This window comes from Numenius arquata, chromosome 2, assembly GCF_964106895.1.
Source record: "Numenius arquata chromosome 2, bNumArq3.hap1.1, whole genome shotgun sequence".
NCBI lineage: Eukaryota > Metazoa > Chordata > Aves > Charadriiformes > Scolopacidae > Numenius > Numenius arquata.
In genome coordinates this window covers 65,227,271-65,243,870 of record NC_133577.1, presented here as the reverse complement: position 1 = coordinate 65,243,870, position 16,600 = coordinate 65,227,271, and the positions used below count along the sequence as shown (strand labels likewise).

At 39.0% G+C, this 16,600-nt stretch overlaps 1 protein-coding gene across 1 annotated transcript in view; it reads left to right on the top strand.

Annotated features, from left to right (window-relative positions):
• The window catches only part of ADIPOR2 (adiponectin receptor 2), a 47,030-nt gene that overhangs the window by 18,367 nt on the left and 12,063 nt on the right, over positions 1-16,600 (top strand). The window contains exon 2 of the mRNA XM_074166971.1: positions 5,625-5,860. Within this exon, the coding sequence (XP_074023072.1) occupies positions 5,693-5,860 (168 nt within the window). The 5' untranslated portion in view covers positions 5,625-5,692. The remainder of the gene's footprint in view (positions 1-5,624; positions 5,861-16,600) is intronic.

Genomic DNA, 16,600 nt, shown 5'->3' with positions numbered 1-16,600 from the left:
CTGGATTGCTTCCCTATTGTTACTCATTGTTAAAGACGACCTCCAAAGAATTTTTACAGCCTGATTCATACTTTTCCATTAGGGTACACTGAGAAAACAAGGTTTTCTGTGTTTTTTTTTCCTCCTTCCCCCGTTCATACACACCCTTGCTTGGTTTCTTTTTTACTGTAGTTTTGGAAAAATTTGGAATGTTGCTGTGGGTGTTTAACTCCTTAATTGTAAAAGATGGCTCAATTGTTGAAAGACTCTTCAGGAAAAAAAAAAAGTAAAAGTCTCTTATTTCAAGTTATACTCTTGAATCTTTTCTATATTACTGTTTTGTTAATTTTTTAGCTGTGGCCTTCTAACTTAGGGGAAATTCACAAATCTACTTAAAATGTATGAATTTCTTACCTTTTCTGCTTTGCTTTATGCACAATGAAAAAAGCAGCCAACCAGTGGATATCCCATATAGTTAACATGACCCAGCATGGGTTAGGTAGGCCACATGTGGGTGACACTCAACAGCAGTCTTAACTCATGTGACACAGCACTTCCTGTCTGACTTCCTCTTCCTCTTTCCCTTACCCAAACTCTATACGCATGCCTTGCATTGGCATAGGTGCTTGCCTCATTTCCTTGGTAAATGGACCAGGGTGCCATGTAGACAGAAAGGCAAAGGTGACACCTGCCCCCAACAAAAAAAAAAAACCCAAAACACAACACTTTTCCAATAGCTCACTGTTGGTGAACTCACTTGAGCACCAGTGCTGGTGCTAGGAAATGAGGGAAGCAGATGGGCAATAGGATGATTGCATTGTCACTGAGAATAATTTAAGCCTTTGTGTGATGTTACTGAATACTGTTGGTGTTACTATACCGTTTGGGAGGGACTACTTGTGACACAGCCTCCCTTCCAGAAAATAATAGTAGAAATACAATATGCCAAGAAAGCTACCTTTTGTTTGGTGTACCTTTTTTCAGTCAATGTAGCCGGGGGATCAGCTATTTTACAGGCAAAGATTACTGGAAGTAATTTGCCATTTGTACCTGTGCTAACACTTCTGGAAATGGAGTTGTGCCTGTTTTGTTACTAAGGGCTAGTCCAAACAACTTTGGATTTGGTAAAGTTACTTAACCCATAGGTGGTTTACCATTCAATTAGCTTGGCCGTTCTACTGGCGTGGATGTAGCTGGCCAGCTAGTGATGCTCTTGTAGCTGTGATGGTACATGGACACAGGCAAGGCAAAGTTGGTAGATTGAGATGGTATCTCTTCCAAGACTTTTCAGGCACTCAAGCCCTTAATTGAATATTAATGAATATTCTGAGAAATGATATGGCCTGAAATTTTCATGATGGCCTTTTGTTCTTTTGATAACTAAGCTCTGTTAGGGAGAATGAGCTAACTTCATGAAGATTTGTCCACTGTGTATACATTGCTTATGCTAGTTTAAGGGATGGTTTAAAGATGAGCAAGTAAAGAGCATACAGTGGATGCCATTGCCCTGAACAGGAAAGTTTCTATTAGAAAGGCTGTTGATCAATGAGAAAGGAATGGTGGAGGATGCTGTTTTCATTCTTCTTCTAAATACCAGCTACAGACAGAAGGAAATAGCTTTAAAGGGATCATTCTTGTGCTGCTTGTAAGAGGAACGTACTGGGAAGAGCCGGATGCTGGATGCTTTGCTTAGGGGTAGTTTGACCATCCAGGACTGTGTTTTATTCTTCAAAGGGAGTTAAGTTTAACTACAAACACTACCCTTAGCGTGCTTTCTTTGCTTTGCTACTGTGTTGGCATTGTTTAGCTTAGGTAGAAAACCCAGTCCTTGTGCCAGTTGAATTCTGGAAGGTTAGAAGGGCTGTATCAGTTATCCTAGGCAATATCCAGGAAGATCTTGCGAAGAATAGTAGGATCAACTTGTGGTGCTTGAGTCTGTGTAAATACTCTTTCCTTGTCACCTTAAGGAGTGAAGCAGCTTCCTAAATGTGCTCTGTAATTGTGGATGTTGACTCCTCTGACATTGCACAATTGTAGTGCACTGCTGAAATAGTTTTGCCTTCCGATTCTGTTCTCGGAAAGATGACGAGTGTCTGTCTACAGCTTGAAACGGGCACTGACTCTCCTTGCCTTGACTTCTGAACTGGGGTGGAGTGAGCAGCTGGAAACGATGACCTCTTGGGCTTTGTAGGTTGTGTGGTGGTAGCAGCCACCAGATTGTTAAGTCGACTAGTGGAGTGCTACATTTCTTGTTTATAAGCTGTGTTTAGAACTATGATAGTATTAAACTGGTAAGTCCTTCTAAAAGCTGACTTAGCCTTAGAAGAAAAAAACACCAACAAACCAAACTGTAGATGTTCTCAGCTGATTTAAACACAGCAGGAACGCACTGCTTGATCTAGATGCTGATATTATGCTTATTACATATGCAATCATTAAGTAGATTTTTAAGTTGTACATGACAATGTCCTCTTTAAATGGAAGATAACTTTAATGAAAATTTGTTTGTTGCATGCTCAAAAAAGCTAAAGGACATAAATATAAGATTTATAATCTCAGTGCAATTCAAAACAATGTCTTCCAAGACCTTAAATGTTCTATGTTTCCATCTTACAGCTTTTATGAGCTACCTAACCTTAGAGAAAGAAAGGGGCAACAAGTCTCTTCATTCACAATGTTTCAACCATTGTCTTCCGGCTAGATGCTACTGACCATTAGATGTCCCATTTTCTTAGGAAAAGGTCATCCTAGTCATTCAAAGCCACCTCTGAACTGTGGAGTCACAGAAACTTTAAAATAGAAATGAAAGACCATCTATGGCTTTCCAGTTCATAATTTCAGGCTGCTTTTCGCTTGTGAACAAATAGCTCTATTAGCGCTTTTCTGTTGGCAACCCCATGCCGCATTCAGGCATGCATTTTTGGCTTTTGTAGTACATTTTTTTTTTTATAAGGACTAGAAACCAGTAGTGATGCTTTTGGACTGTCTTTCGACTTGCTTACCTTTGCATACTCGGTAAGGCCACGCGTATTGAGCACTGAAAGGATCCTGTGTGAAGGACAACATGGAAACATCTTGGCTCATTGAGTGATTCCACAGTAATTTCAAGAAACAGCCACTTCTATTTATGCAGAGCTCTGAAGTTCAACTCTGCTGAACGCAAATCTCACTCTCTGGAGGTGAAATGCATCTTTTATTTTTAAACTTAGTGATTGCTTGGCAGTGAGTGCTAGTGAAGTAAATCTTCAAGGCCTGATTTAAGAAGTCTCTTGGCATTCTTGTATGAGAAGAACCTTTCGCAAGCATCTTGGCTAAGTGTGGTTAAGCCTGTTGTGTTGGTTGTTACTGCGCCTCTGAGCATTGCTCGCACAATGTCACAGAGGTGATATAAGGACATGCTCTTAGGCAATGTAGCAGGTAATGCAGCACACAATGGCAATTCTATTGCTTAAAGCTGGCAGAAAGAAAAACTGGTAAAACTCGCTGCTTAAATGTCCAATGCAAATTAAAAAATCGTTGAAACTAACTATGGCTGTTTCACCTAACTACCAATTTGAAATGTTGTGTGGAAATGTTTTGTGGTAGGGGTGTGTGTTTGTAACTGTTGTTTACAAACAGCTGCTCTGCTTACTTGTATTTTTTTCAAATTGGTACAGTGTACCTAACTTATAAGAGACTAATTTCAGTAGCCTTTTAAATGAAGACACCCAATCAATTTCATTTTAAACTGTAGTTCTCATTGCATACTTTTCTTTCTTCCCTAGATCGGTTTTGCCAAATGGCAATGTGATGATATCTTCATGTTTCTTGCTTAAAAATAGAATTGTGAATTGGCTGCTTGAAATAGGACAAAAACAGTCAAGATTTCAGTTGTTCTGTGGCTTTCGAAATATTTGTTCTTGTTCTTAAAAGCCACATGCTCAACTTCTTTATTGGGCTTCTTGTATAATGTTGTTAAACCTTGCCTTAATTTTCATGGGGTGATGGTTCTGTGGCTCCTGTGTTTACCAAGTAAACAGCTGTGGCCATTTCAGATGTTACGTCTCAGATGAAGGTTACTGACCCTGTAGTGGAGTTAGCAGGAAGGTGGCCATACCATCTGCTCTGCTGTCATATTGTTCAACTTGCCTTCTTGGGTGATTAAAGCAGTGTGCCATACTGAACCCGGACAACTGAGGTATCATTTAGTTCTGCAGAGTCTGTTATCTGCTCATTAGCAGCTCTCTCCTCTGGGGATTACCAGGCAGCTGAGGCGATATAATATTACAAACTGCTGCAGCAAAACGAACTATAGCACATTTGTCAGGGCTGAGAATTATCTTGCAGTGATCATATATAAATGAGATTAGTCCCTGAAAGGAAGGAGCACATTATTTATTGGCGTTTTGGAGGTGACGTTTTATTACAAGACTGCCAATATCAATCCTCCATCTGATATTTTTAATTTCCCCTCCTATGTTATGACAAAGTTCAGGATCTTTTATTGGGCGCTAAAATTCCAATCTAATTATGCACCCTGTTAAAACTTGTTAGATGGGTTATCTTAATGTTATGTGTTAGTCACATCTAAGTACTTATATGTTACAGTAATAGAATGACACCAAGTGATTAGTACAAAACGAATAGATTCTCATTCAAAGTGATTCTGAAGCCTCAGCTGTGGGCTAATTCATTCTGGTGGCTTCTGGCACTCCGATTTCAAAGTGCTCTGGCTGTTGTGTCTCAAGGCAACCAGAGTCAAACAGGTATCTCTTGACTGGCTATTAAAGTCACCACACAGTGATGTACAAGATAAATAGGTAACTGATAATACTCTTGGATGAGGGCTCAGATTAACAGGTTGTTATTAGGTAATCTTCTGCAAATTTAATTACTCTTCAGCATATTGAGTAAAATTTACCCTGAGTCCTTTTTGCAGTGTTATAAGTGTAAAATATAGTTACTTTTCTGAGTAGAAACCACGAGTTGTGGCTTTTGTGGGGGAGTTATCTATTTATGGTTGCTGGGATGGGATGAACAGTGTTTAAATCTGTCTGGTCTAAATCCTTATACAAGTAAAGGTACAGACCCATTGCCAGCAGTAATTGTGAACATGTTAATTTAAGCAAGGGAAACGTAATCACTGTGTGTACTACTGCCTGCATTGCAGTCTCTCTAAAGTCAGTTGCTGCTTGAACTCTGCTTGCTTACTACTACCCAAGCAACTGTACCAGTGTCCTAGTTTTGGTGAAACCTAGCCCAGATGATTTCAAATGAGCTTCATACCCACAAAAAGCTGATAGTTATAGAGTGTCTGTGATAAGTAGTTTATTTGTAAATAGTATTAACAGTCCAGTGTTTGCAACTTTGTAAAAATAAAAATAATAATGTATAAAAACATAACTGTTACTATGGAGCTCACTTTCTGTCATCTTTCAAAGTTGTCTTTAACTTGTGACCACTAATACTTTCATATCCCAACACAAGATGAGAATTCATTGCTCAACAATGTAGAAGTCTATATAATTGATCCCATGGGAGTTTAGGCACATATAAAAGCAGTTGTTCTAGCTGTTTGTTAGCTTTTAAGCATGCTCTTCTTCCAGCCAATTCCTCCACACTCCTTTTTAACTTCAGTTTTATTATACAAACTGTTTGTCTTTCAGAGCAAACACATAATCGGCTAAACTGAACCAAAAGGAAGAAGAATATCTGAGAAGGTTCCCAGAATCTCATGAATGAACTAACGGAACTCGATAATGCTGGTTCTCCAGAGCCAGGTCTGCGGCTCAGAAAAGGACACATGTCTGACACTGCAACAACACAGGCAGCCTTTGAAGAGGACAACTCTGAGGAGAAGCTGCTTCTAGTGGAGCCACCTCTGTCTTCTGACCAGGAAAGTGTAAGTTATATGATTATATATAAAGTTTGCTAGGAAAATGGAATTCTGATGTAAGTGCTCAGGGCTTGAAATATGTTCTGGAAGTGAGAACCATAAGCCCACAATCTCTTTATGTCTGCTAAATAATTGTAATAAAATAAGGGAGATGCCAGAAATATTCAGTTGAATGTATGGGAACTTGGGTGACAAGACAAGGCATAAGTGTAAGTTTACCAGCTTTATTTTTTTTTATTCCCTCCTCAAAGAAATGGGACTTGTACTGGTTTGTTCTCTGCTGAGACACTGCTCATATAAAAAGATTTTTGTTCTGTAACTTCCAGTTAATCATAGGTGAAAGGAGAAGATACACTGTCTCTGGCTGAATGGAATCTGAACCTTGGCTAATTGCTGTTGTTTTAGAGATAAGGACAGAAAAATCTGTTTGCAAGGATTCTTGTTGTAAGAATGACCGTACTGGATTAGACCAAACATCCACAGCGCTCACTGTCCTATTTCGGACAATAGCCAGTAACAGACTCATAAGGCAGAGTACAAGGCTGAGGAAGCATGTTGTGTTACTTCCTTAGGACACTTTCCCAGCCTTTAGTAATTGGTGGCTCACAGATTTCCTGAGCCAGCGGCAATGTTTTTGAATTTTTGGTGCGTGAGCCTTTGTAAATTTTAGCAGCCACAACATCCTGCGGAAAGGCGTTCCACAGCTTAATTAAGTGTTGTATGCAGGTAATGTCTCCGAGCATTGGACAAAAGTACCTTCTGGTTAAAGAGCTTCAGAACTGCAATTAATGCTTCTCCCAGGATACATACAGATGGATATCAGCACAGTTAAGTGGAAAAGGCATTCAGCTTAGGCTTGCTATTAAATTTATCATGGCTTAATGAGTTTACTGTATCAGCTCAGCTACAGCAACTGTGTGGTTTTAGCCAGCAGCAAAAACATGCTGATTCTACTTAACGGTAGCCTTCAGTGCAGAAGAGTTGGGCTGTTGCTGTAATAGCATTTGTCACAGGTTTTGGGTGTGTGCATGGACCTCTGTCATGGTTCAGCTGACATGACGACCTGCATCAGGCTGTCTTAACTTGATTAGTTTGAGCCCTTATAGAACTCAGTTTCAAATGTACTAGCAGATACTCACAGCTAATAAGCCAAACCAATGCACTGTAGGCTGTACACTGCTAAAACTTCTGCAAGACACTCTCAGAATCATGATAACAGGAAATGACCAGAGTCTCTTTCTCTGCGTTGTATGGAAGATCATAAAGCGTGTGTATAAGGTGCAAAGTGTTAGCTAATAGCCAAGCTTGCTATGGGTAGGAAAAAGAAAAGTTGAGTTGTACTAGCAGATAAACATATGTATGTTCAAATTATCTGACAGCGTGTTTGGGATCACCTGTTCTTGAAGGCTGCTTTCTTTCTTGGCTCTGACTTTCCTGGCTGAATAATGTGAGTTGCCTGTTGCCTGAAGGTGGAAAAGCCCAAAGTAAAGGCCCATAACTGATTATGACTTATAATTCTTTCTGTACATTTGCTTAGCTAAATAAAAATAATTTGGATGAGTCAAAGTGTTTAATTTTAGGATTTTGGAAATAAAATGGTTGAAGTGCTCTCATTTTGTTTTTTGCTTTTTCAGGCATTCTTAGCATGTGCTCATCTCTTTCTTTTTTTTTTGTTGTTGCTTTCATCCTTATGACAAAAGTATGTGTTTTGGCTCACTACAAATATTTAGCTTGCTTGTATTTAATGTCTTCCCTCTTTCCCAGTCTCTTAAAACGCTGTCACAGAAATTTGTTTTTGCCATTTGGGATTTGCTGTTTCATCTTGAACTGTATCACTTTCTGTGCTGTATGTGGCCTCCTGCTTTTTTGACATTTTTCAGCCTAAACTTTTATTCCTGTCCTCTGTGACTTCTTGTTTTTAATACTGTGATATCCTTAATTTTTTTTTCTTCTTAAAAGGTTGAATACTTGATGCTTCAGATAAAGCATCCCAAAGCCATTCTGCTGTCAAAAGTACCAATATTAGCTTGCCAAATGGCCTTTATTATGTGACATACATACTGCAGTGTTCTAAATAATCTGGAAAAAAACATTATATATGTATATATATATATTATATATCATTCTCTGTTTTGTATAAGCCTCAGCACAGCTCTTACTGAAATGCTAGCTAAGATTCACTTTCTGCTCTACTGTACATTCTGGCTGGGCGCATCTGCCTCAGTAGAGATGACTTATTAGTGCAAAAGCATGATTTGCCTCTGGTTTTGAAGAGGCTGTTGTTTAGGTAACAGTAATATCGGGTTATTGTTCGTCCATAGATTGCAGTAGTACTTGGACACACAAGCTAAATGTAGCCTTAGAAGAGGACTCAAGTGGTGCACGAAATGCAACCACTTTGAAGCCAGCGGTAACAATTAAGGAATTCCTGTGTTGGAAAAGGAAAGCAGATGAGAGCTACATAGTGTCTTGATAGAACAGCCATGGTCATTTAATATGCTTCTACTTATGACAAGCTAATCATATTGAGTTTCATGAATGTAATAATATAGATGTATGAGATAATAGATACAATACTTCCCCAAAATTTACAAGGCCTAAGATTCGAGGTATGAGTGTAGAAAATGCTTGTATTTTATTCTGTGATAATATTGCATTGTTTACTATTCCTGTTACCTCCTATTGATCTATTTATATCATTGCAGCTCCTTTATTTATATAAAATCTGACTCAAACTTCTATACTAGATTCCTTTCCCTCTGCCTACTCTTATATCCACTTTCTGCTCCACTTGTAGGAGGAAGCAGTCTGAGCTCTGAAGAGGTAGTAGTTGCATTTGATGAATTATTTTAATCATCTTTTCTAAGGAGGTGTGTGGAAGCATAGCACTGTATTGTCCAGAATTATTTTTCATCTCCCCCACAGCTTGCATTGTATACTATATATTTCTAATCTTGATGGGCCAAAATATTGGCCCTCTTTAGATATAAAGCATCTTCATGGGAAAAAAAACTGAGGTGGTATTAAGAAATTCAAATTTAGTCCTGAAAGTTGTGGGTTTTTTTTTTTTTCTGAGGCCTTTATCCCTGGTACCAGTAACCTACCTGGGTGGTTGCATAGCTGTGAACTTAAAAATTACATTAAAGATCCTACTTCCTGTAAATTGTGGCATTCACTGAATACACGTTGCAAAGACTTGCTAGCTGTAGTGAGCATGCGTATTCAAAATAGTAACAAAACAACTGAATCCTTCTGTTAGTGCTGTTAATCTACCAGTTTGATAATGATGCTTAAAAGAAGATATGGATGATATAAAACCGATATCTTTTCCACCTGAATCTCTTAGTCTGTACTTTATCCCATAACTCTGTTCTCTCCTAGAGTGCACATGTGTTCCTAGATTATCCCCCTCTTCCTGTATCTGTTCCAAAGAATAGATATACATCTTGTTATCTTGTTGAAACATGCAGTTAGTGTAATGGCAGGTGAGTGGTGTTCCTTCTGTGACTTTGAGAAATAGTGACCAGTTATCTGGACATTAAGGATTTGGTGGGGTGAAAAGGATCAGGCAAGCTGTAGAAGTCGTCTCTTTCAGCAGTTTAAACTAGTTTCCTTTCTCACATACGTGTATGTGCTGATAAGGCATTTTTCAGCAGGTGCTTCCCTCCTGTAACACGCTGCATTGCCTATCCTTTGGGACATAATCTTTTCTCCTCTCCTAGTGTTTCTGTGTCTCGACTGCCTTTGTAATTCTAGCAGTGATATTTCCTAAAGAAATCTCTCTTACTGTGGCTTTGTTAAGCTGACACAATCAAATACATGTGACTTCTTATAACCTGATGAATGGGCTCTTTATGCAGCCCTAAAAACCTGCGCTTGACTCTTTCCTTTTATACTTCAACCTGTCAGTGACAGGAGGCAAACAAAAGAACCATTTTCTTTGCCTTTATTCCAATGATCGAGCTTCCTGAATGGTGATTCTTTTTGTGCAGTTGTCCTGTGTGGCACTGAAATGCACCCACGAAGTGGAGACCTGTTGCCCTAAAGTGTTTGGTAACATAGAGTAAGGGTTTGGAAGGAGGTATGCATAGCTCTGAAGTCATCTGAATGGACAGAAGAAATTTGGGCAAATATTTGGCTGGATTGCTTCTTAGGGAGCATGGGTTTCGACTTCAAGTGGGATTTACTTGACCTCTTGACAAATTTCATGATACCTGCATGTAGCTACAAGAGTCTCTAGAGCATAAATACCAAAGTGACTTGAAGGAGGGTGACTAACAGATTTTCAGGTACAAAAGAAAAGTTTTAGAATATTTGGAAGGTGAGCAAATAACTCCAGGCTTTTAACTTGAATCATAGAACATACTCAAAGCCTTTTCTGTTGCAGAAGTGTGTACACATTATCTACAAAAAGAACTTTGGTATTGACAGAAGGGTGCATGTAAATTCATAGAATTCTCAAGTTGTCTTTATGGTGCATGCTAGCTGAAAAAGATTTCTGAGTGAAAAAGATTTAGATGAAATCTTGAAGGCTAAAGGTAGACATTTGAGCCTTAAGAATATTCTTTCTGGAGCTAATATTTGTAAAATCTGATTGCCTTATATTTTTTTTCTTTATTGATTTACTTGCAAGCTTCTTGCTCAGTTTGAAACCATTTAGCTTTATTTTCAGTCTAGCATTTTACTATTGGTACTTGGAGTTATGATTAAAAACCCAGCATCTGCTTCTTCATTTGCTGATTTCCTGCATTGCATTACAGATTTTATTGGTAGAGGTGTCTTTTAAGTGTGTATGGGAGAGTCCTGGCATAACAGAATTTGAGGGCCCACTGAAACATGTTTGCTTTTGCTTTAAGGCAGATTATGTTCAAAATTTGTTGTTGTGTAGAGTACTTTATCACCTCTTCCTTTGCTCCATTTTTGCAACTCTTGGGAAAGAACTTTTTTTTTTTTCTTTGAAAGCATGTGAATTGGCATTTTGCTTCAGATCAAAAGATCTTAACGTGAATTTCTCCTTCACTTGCTGTTCTAAGCACTGGAAGTAATGCATATTTTACTCAGACTGCTAGTCACTGAAGTAAGTGCTTGAATTTAGTATCTCTCCCTATAAACATGCTTTTTTTTTTTTTTTGTACAAAAAACCTTTTTTTGGATACACAGAGCAGAATATCTCCAAGTATTCCCACTTAGACAGTATGAAGATTGGAGATTGTTTCCAGGCTCCACAGGTTTGAGTTGGTCAGATGCTAACGCATCCTTCACTGACAGTAGACGTGCCTGTTTTAACAGGCTTTTAGAGCTTGAATGTCTGCAGAAAAGACAGAAACCGGTGACCTAGTCAACCATGAGTAGACAGTATTCTGCGCCCAGAAGGCTGGTAACGTGGGAAATGGCCATGTCTCTGTGTCTGCCTTGTCTCCCAGAAAACTCTCATGTGAATCAATAGGAAAGTTGTAATGGTTTATGGCCTGTTGAGTTGCAGCTGGGCTCAACTGTCTCCTAGGAGTCTGGCCTGTCTTAGTTCTTTGAGGTGGGAAGTGTTGGTACTCTGCTGAGTTTGCTGCCTGCCAGCTGGTTTTGTAACCATCGCTTGCTGGGCTGTGTGTTGAAACTAGGAGAGGGAGGGAGTGGTTTTGTTTAGAATTCACTGGCACAACTGTTTTCCAGGACAAGGGTTAGATTCCACAGTTTTTTGCCTTTGTTCTCTCGGAGATCATATCTGCTTGATTTGGGCAACAATGGGGGACCTGACGGCCTTTCACAGTGATATAAGGGAAAATAATCTTCTATTGGTGGGCTAACTTGCCTCTTCCTCCAACTGTTTCAGATTGATTGACTCTGCTTTTCTGTTAAGTTCAGCAGTACACTTTCAGTGTCTCTCTGTTTATTTTTTTAACAGAGCATGTTTTTCCCAGAAGCCCAGCATGCTTGTTTTTCTTTTTCTGCTGTCAGGATTAACAGTGACAGAGGAGCAGGAAATGACACATGAGAATCTTCTGTAGAAGGAGCGATTTCTACAGGCTTTTCCCCCAAAGCGTACTGATTAGCGCATGTGGGCATTGGGGTCTTTGGTCCTTGTCAAACTTCGAGATCCAACAAACCCTTTTCATCTGAAGATATTTAATGAGGGAACTAGTTCTAATCGGGGTGTATTAGCAAGGTTGCTGAAGCCAAAATGTGACTTTGTCCTAGGACTATTTGCTAAACGAGTGTTAAATGTTAGTGCTTGTTTTTAATGAGTGCCAGCAAGCAGTCACCCATGACCAGTTGTATAAAACTGTTTCCAAGTGCTATATTAAACGGAGTGTAGCTTTTATAAGAAGGTGACCTACAAAGGAAAAATACTAAACTCCAGGAACCTTCAAGTACTTAACGTTTTGACCAATAGGCTGAAAGGGGCTTTGGCACAGCACTAATGAAAGACTCTTTTTGGTCCGGTGACAGCAAAAACATCTTTGCACACCCTGCTTAGAGGGTGAATGTAGTTAGCCTTTTGGAAACTGCGGTGTGTCTGTGTTTACAAACCTGTCAGATTAACAGAGAATGTAAACTCTAAATGACAAAGCTGTTACTTTAAAATAACTTGGTATGTGCAGAAGTTAGAGGGAGTCGGGGAAAGTTTTAAGGTGCTGTGTTTTTCCGCTTAATTACTTACAGTCCAAAGAACATAAGCTGATGAAATTCTGAAAAATGTGCAACAGGCTTTTAGGAGAAAAGGCACGGCACCACCTATTGCTGCTTTCCCCTTATGAAAGACAGGTTGATAAAAGGTCATTTGACAAAATGGGCACAGAGGAGTTGCTGAAAAAAGCAATCTGGCTAGCTGCAAAGGATGTTACAGGACTGCGATTAGAAAAATAGCATTTTTATATTATAGCCTTGAACATATCTTGGCCTTTATGCTGAATGCACTCGAGTTACTGAATCTGGCATGGTGCCCCAAGAAACATTAAATGACTTGAATGTCATGTTAAACACTATTAATCATTCATCTGATGAGATCAAGATAAACAAGAGCAAAAACTCCCAAGTCATGTCTAGACTTTGTGACTTCAGTTAAATATGGGGGATAACAGTGGTATTGTAAATGCAGCAACGTATGTTGTCTAACTTGTATTTTAAAAGAGAATTGTATACAAGTTCTGAGTCATAGTTAATCAAGATATTTGCTTTTTCTGAACTATCTTGCCTGTGTCACAATGATGTGTTCATACCAAGGCAGAGTTCTGTCAGGCCACAGATAAAGAAGAGAGCCGGGGAGCGTCTGTCAGGAGCCAAAGGAAGCAACAGGAATGTTAGAACAGATTCAGACTGCCTCATGCTTTGGAAATTCCTGTGATGGTACCTTTAGGGCACTGGTGACATCTTGATGGTGAATTGATATCACAAACATTTGAGCTTTGAGACATGGGACTTCATTAACTCCAGAGCTTAATACTACATAGGTATGTGCACGGTCCGTTAGGCCCCCAAGTAACTGAGTGATGGCTGTCCAAAAAGGAACCCTAACGCATAAGAGTTCTGCCCTTTCTGGGCTTTAGGAGACTTTGTGTTGCAGTTACCAGTGTTAGTGGTTAACACGCACACTTCTGGTTCTGCATCAAACACCATACATGCAGGGCATGAAAACTGTCGAATTTCTGAAAGTGCAGTCCTGAAAGCTGCTGGAGGTTTTGAGAATACAGCAACCTATTGAAGTGATCATTAGTTTACCTTTTCTTAATCCATGCATAGCTAGGTTCTTAGGCTCCTTTCTAACTGATGAACACTACAAAAAGGAGGACTGGAGATCATTTGGCATCCAACTGGTACGTGTCAAAAAGGAACTTGGCCTTGAATGTGATCCGCAGAAAGTGTTCTGTAATGAATCTTAGCAAAATGGGAGCTGGTCCTCCCTTTGTTTCTGTTGCAGTACCTTGAGCTCCTTAACCGGTTATCTTAACCAACTTTATTATCTAGTAGGAAGCTCACCAAGCAAAAGTGTGAGTAATTTCTCCCAGATTAGTAGTGGATTAGCTAATCAATCCAAGGATCAGAGGGGTGCCAGGAGCAGCGTAAAGGAAGATGGGAGTGAGGGAGAAGAGGACCACTTTTGACAGAGCTTCTTACTTCATTCAAGTCTGACAAGTTTCAGTTTGCACACTCTTAATGAACACCGATCAACGATGTTTTCTAGCAAAATTGCAGTCTGAAGTGATGAACAAGAGCTTGCTTGTCACCTGTGCAAGTAGTAGTTGTGTGCAAACTCTCCAACTTCCTAGAAATCTTTAAACTGACATCAAGAAACTAGAGACCTCAAGAAGCTACAGTTTTGCCACTTGAAGTCCAGAGAACACAACTCTCTCAAAAGTGGAAAAAAGGATTTCTGGAATCTTTTTCTACCATTGTGACTTGACTTGTGACAGGCTCTTGCATAGTAAGGGCATTAATAAACACTGTGTCTGTCAACAGACTTGAGAGCATCAGTATAAAAACTGTTAATCTATGTGAGAAGGATAAGCTGTTGTAGTAGACAAGTATATTGCATTTACTAGAGCAGGTTTTACTGCAGTTTTGTCTGTAAACGGGGTCTTTGGGTATGTGATCTGACAGTTTTTGGACTGTATTCAGACAACAAATTCTTGTACTAAATGTAAACTTTTTTTCAACTTTTGTGCCATTGCTATATAAGAGGGAGGTTTTAATGTTAAAATAAACCTATTTAATGATGAGCACCGGGCAATTCGGCTCTTATAGCACCAGAGCAAGAAACCTAAGGTTTGGTTTTGGCATTAAACCTTTTCTATCCCTACCAAAGCACACTCTGAAATTCTTCAGAAGATATGTCCCTGGAAGTGTGTTGCCTGGAACTCTGTACAAAATGATTTAATCAAGTCTGGTTTCTACCTCTCTCACTTACCTTCCTGTGTATCACTGTTAACACAAAAGAATCTAGAAAAGCTCCCATAATAAAAAGCATATGGATAAACCAGTAAAACTGTTTTCTTCTGGCCATTGTCACTTGTTCTTCAGGTTTTGTTTATTCTCTGGTACCATTATGCAACTCAGGATGCACTGATACTTCTGTTGTATAATTTTCGTCTCATTAGGTATCTGTACTATGTTTTTTCATAGCTTTAACACTCTATGAATCTGTAGGAATAAAAATTGGAAGGATTGTTTGGTATTTCCATAGAATTAAGTGCCCATGCCCTCTGGGGCATGTATACAGAAGTATACAGAAGCTGTGATTTCTGATCCGTTTGAAAGACTGATTCTGCGCACTGCTTCATATGTGCAGCAGAAGAATGACAGCTGATGATTGCAACAAGTTTGCTTGTGGATGAGGTTTTTTATTTCAAGATAGCCAAAAAATTCTTTAGTCAAAATTTGAGACTACTTTTAAAAGAAATTGAGTAAATTAGATGATGTAAAAAAACAACTGAAACGTTAGCAGAGTGAAAATCCTTTTGGCCAATGATCTAGAAAGTACAACAGCAAAATCTGTTCTGGAAGCACATGGTTCAGGATATACCATGCCACATTAAATGTGAGAGTATTGAGTTTTGTTCTGGACTCTCATTTCCTGCGTGGTCTTAAGCAAGTGTGATTATTTATCCAATGTGTTCCCCATTTTAAAATGTGATTCTGTGGGTCGAACTTAGAAACAGTTGAAAAAAAATCCTAAAGCATATGCGTGCATACGTTGTTAAGTTCTAGAAGTATTCTTGAATATCTGATACAATCAGCCAAAGAGGAGAGAATGTAGATATAAAGATATCATAGAAAAGATGAAGGAATCTTTCATAGTGGAGATTTTACAATGATATACCTTCTGAACAGAAAACTGGTAGTTTTTCCCCTCAGTCATTGTCTGAAGAATTGAGGTCAATAGACTCCTTCAGATTTCCAAATGAAAACTAGCATTGGTGTTGCACTCCAACTATAGATTTCCAGCTTCCAAGAAGCACAGTTTACGGTTCTTTCTAATGCGATGTTACGGGAATGAGTTGAGAGAGGATGAATGTTCCAGAACAGACCTCATTTTGCCTCCTTAGCAAGAAAAGGACTAAGAAGCTGAGCTTTAGGTTTTTTCCTTGAATGCTAATTTTGCAGTTTAAGGGCAGGAAGGAGATAGTAAAATCAATTGTATTTTCTGGCATTAATCTGGACTGTATATATGACATGAATTCTTTTTATCACTAAAAGAAGCCCAGTAATGATTTGTTTGTAGGCAAATTGCCAAAATGCAAAGAGTTTGGACTGGTTCATAAATAGCTGTGCTCTTCGAGCTTTACAGTCTGTTCAAATTTAAACCTTCCCATCATTCTAGAAATGGGAGTATGTGGAGAGGGGGAAATGAACATTTTTTTGGCTTTGAGTCACTGGGCAGACTGCAATGAATACAGGCTTTGATTCCATAAGGGACCTTTTTTCCTTCAGTCCACCAAGTTTTGTAAATTGTGGATTACTAACTTGTTCACCCCATTCCAGCTGGTCATTGTGTGGTGCTGGGGGAGGGAGTTGTAGGGTAGCTAAAAGGCATAGCACTGCTTCTTGTATCAAATACAGTGGAATATAAACACCAGCCTTGCTTTTCTGTAAGGTGTGTTCATGGAAACTGAAGATTTCTTTGATTTGTAAGATTTTGCAGAGTATCATAAGCATTTTGTACAGACTCCTATGGCAGGGGATTTGCACTAAATGATCTTTAAAGGTCCCTTCCAACGCAAATCGTTCTATGTTTCTATAACCTTGAGTTAATTA